Consider the following 2,123-nt stretch of genomic DNA (forward strand, 5'->3'; position numbering starts at 1 on the left):
TAATCTTATATCCACACAAGGGGCACAAATAACAATCCCAAATACAATACATCCCAGCCCTAAATTGCCTAAATCTCAAACACAGTTGAAAGATGAGAAGATCTACGGGGACTATTCTGGAGGATCTAATAAGAGATATATTGATGCGCCTTCCTTCAGAGACCGTAGTTGAATTAAAATTGGTTTGCAAATCGTGGCTCGCCCTCATTTTAAGCCCTAATTTCGCTAAAGCTTACCTTACAATCACAGCCGCCGAAGAAAAAGATGTTCTACACATCGTCCGCACTTACGTCAATGGAAATAAATCAACCTCGGTACTCAGCAACTTGTCAGTACACCTCATTTTCCATCAATATTTCGTGATAAACTTGTTGGTTGTGGTTGTGGTATTGTCTGTCTTCGTTCTACTAATGGTGCTAATATGTACCTTTGGAACCCTACTAACCTTTCCAAATGCATTCCCTCCCCCTCCTTTTGTTGCGATGATGATGCTCTAGGGTTTGGTTTTGATGAGATTGACAACGATTTCAAGATTCTTAGGGTTGTTTGGAGATTGAAACCGAAATTTTCACACCGGAAATACGATGCCCAAGATGGTGTAGAAATTTATTTTGAGGTCTATTCTTCGAATACAAATGCATGGCGAAAGCTTGGGGATAATAAACCTACTGATCTTCCTTACAAGTTTGGTGAATTTCATGTTACTGTCAACACTGGACTTCTCTGTTCGGCTACATGTTATGGCATCATCACTTTCGACTTGCACATTGAAGTCCTTACTTGTAATGGTATTAACTATACTGTTCCTACTTTTGATGGTAACATGAGTAACATCAACAACTATAATGATATGGATAATCATGCTCTTGTCACCAACTTCAAGGATTCTATTGCTGTCATTATCTATAAGCGTAGTAATTATCAACCTATTTATAAGTTGAATTTGTGGGCGTTGGATAATGTGGAATGTCTTCGTGGTGGTGGAATCGATGCTTCATGGACTTTAATCTTCAACATTGATGTGAATTTGCCTATTGATTTTGTTCAAGGTTACCTTAATAGTGGTGATCTCCTACTTGATCTGTACCAGAACAGTTGGTATTTGTACAATCTCGACAACAAAGAAGCCAGATATTTCACGCAATCATTCTACCTTGGTCAAATTTACAAATATAGCAAGAGCCTTTTTTACAATCGCGGGATTTAAACAAGTCAACTGGAATGCACAAAAGTCAAACGTCAAAGCACTTAAAAGTGTGTGCACAAAAATCAAATGTCATATAATAAAAAACAGAGGGAGTATTTTTTAACTTGAAGCAATAACTATCATAAATCCTTTTAGCTTCAAGTTCCGACGAGAATTTAATGCCGAGACAGTAACAGTGATTTGTTAAACAGAGCAGTTTTCAAAGCCGTGCCTACTTCTTGAAGGTAAACTGCGTATTGCATTTGATGATTCTGGCTAAAATTATGAATTACAGGATGTATATTACTTTAGATCTTGTAATACAACCTTTACTTGTTACATGTCACCCTCAACTTCTGACTCGTATAAACTACATGATATTTTGTGTATTACCTATAATATTAGGGCCAAAGTGAAAACACATATTGAAGCTCGAAACAATATTCTTTCAGTTTTTATTAACATTTCAACTTCAGATTGACATATATCCCACTTGTTTAATAAAAAGAACGGAGCTCACCTTAGTGGTGTTGGGAAGATCTCCAAGAGAGAGAAAAAAAATTCGAGAAGAACTCCTAGCACACGCTGACCTGAGCTCCTTCAGGCTTTGACATTTCTTCATCTCTTATAATAAAAGATTTCAGCATTATGTTTCACATTTTTTTACTGTCAGTTCCTCCCTCAGAGAAGTTCTTGACACAACTCCCAGTTTGACATGGTATAATAATATAAGTACTACTGCCACCACCTCCATCAAGATTCTTAAATCTTTGGCTGACAGCTCATTCAGCTTGTAGGACTTTAGAGACACTACCAATGCTTCTTTCTAGATCTATATCAGCATTTCTATTTGCAACACCGCAATGTTGTTTCAAGGCATGCCTTCTTCGAGTATTCTTTAAATTGTAACATTGAAAGAAATTTATGTGTGTGTAGT

The 2,123-nt window shown here is 36.8% G+C and overlaps 1 protein-coding gene across 1 annotated transcript; it reads left to right on the plus strand.

Annotated features, from left to right (window-relative positions):
* Positions 1–421: 421 nt before the first annotated feature.
* Positions 422–1,207, plus strand: LOC141679250 (uncharacterized). Its single transcript, XM_074485754.1, has one exon. It carries the CDS (start codon positions 422–424, stop codon positions 1,205–1,207), a length of 786 nt encoding a protein of 261 aa, XP_074341855.1.
* The last annotated feature ends 916 nt before the right edge of the window (positions 1,208–2,123 follow it).

Source organism: Apium graveolens, chromosome 8, assembly GCF_009905375.1.
Source record: "Apium graveolens cultivar Ventura chromosome 8, ASM990537v1, whole genome shotgun sequence".
NCBI classification, from domain to species: domain Eukaryota; kingdom Viridiplantae; phylum Streptophyta; class Magnoliopsida; order Apiales; family Apiaceae; genus Apium; species Apium graveolens.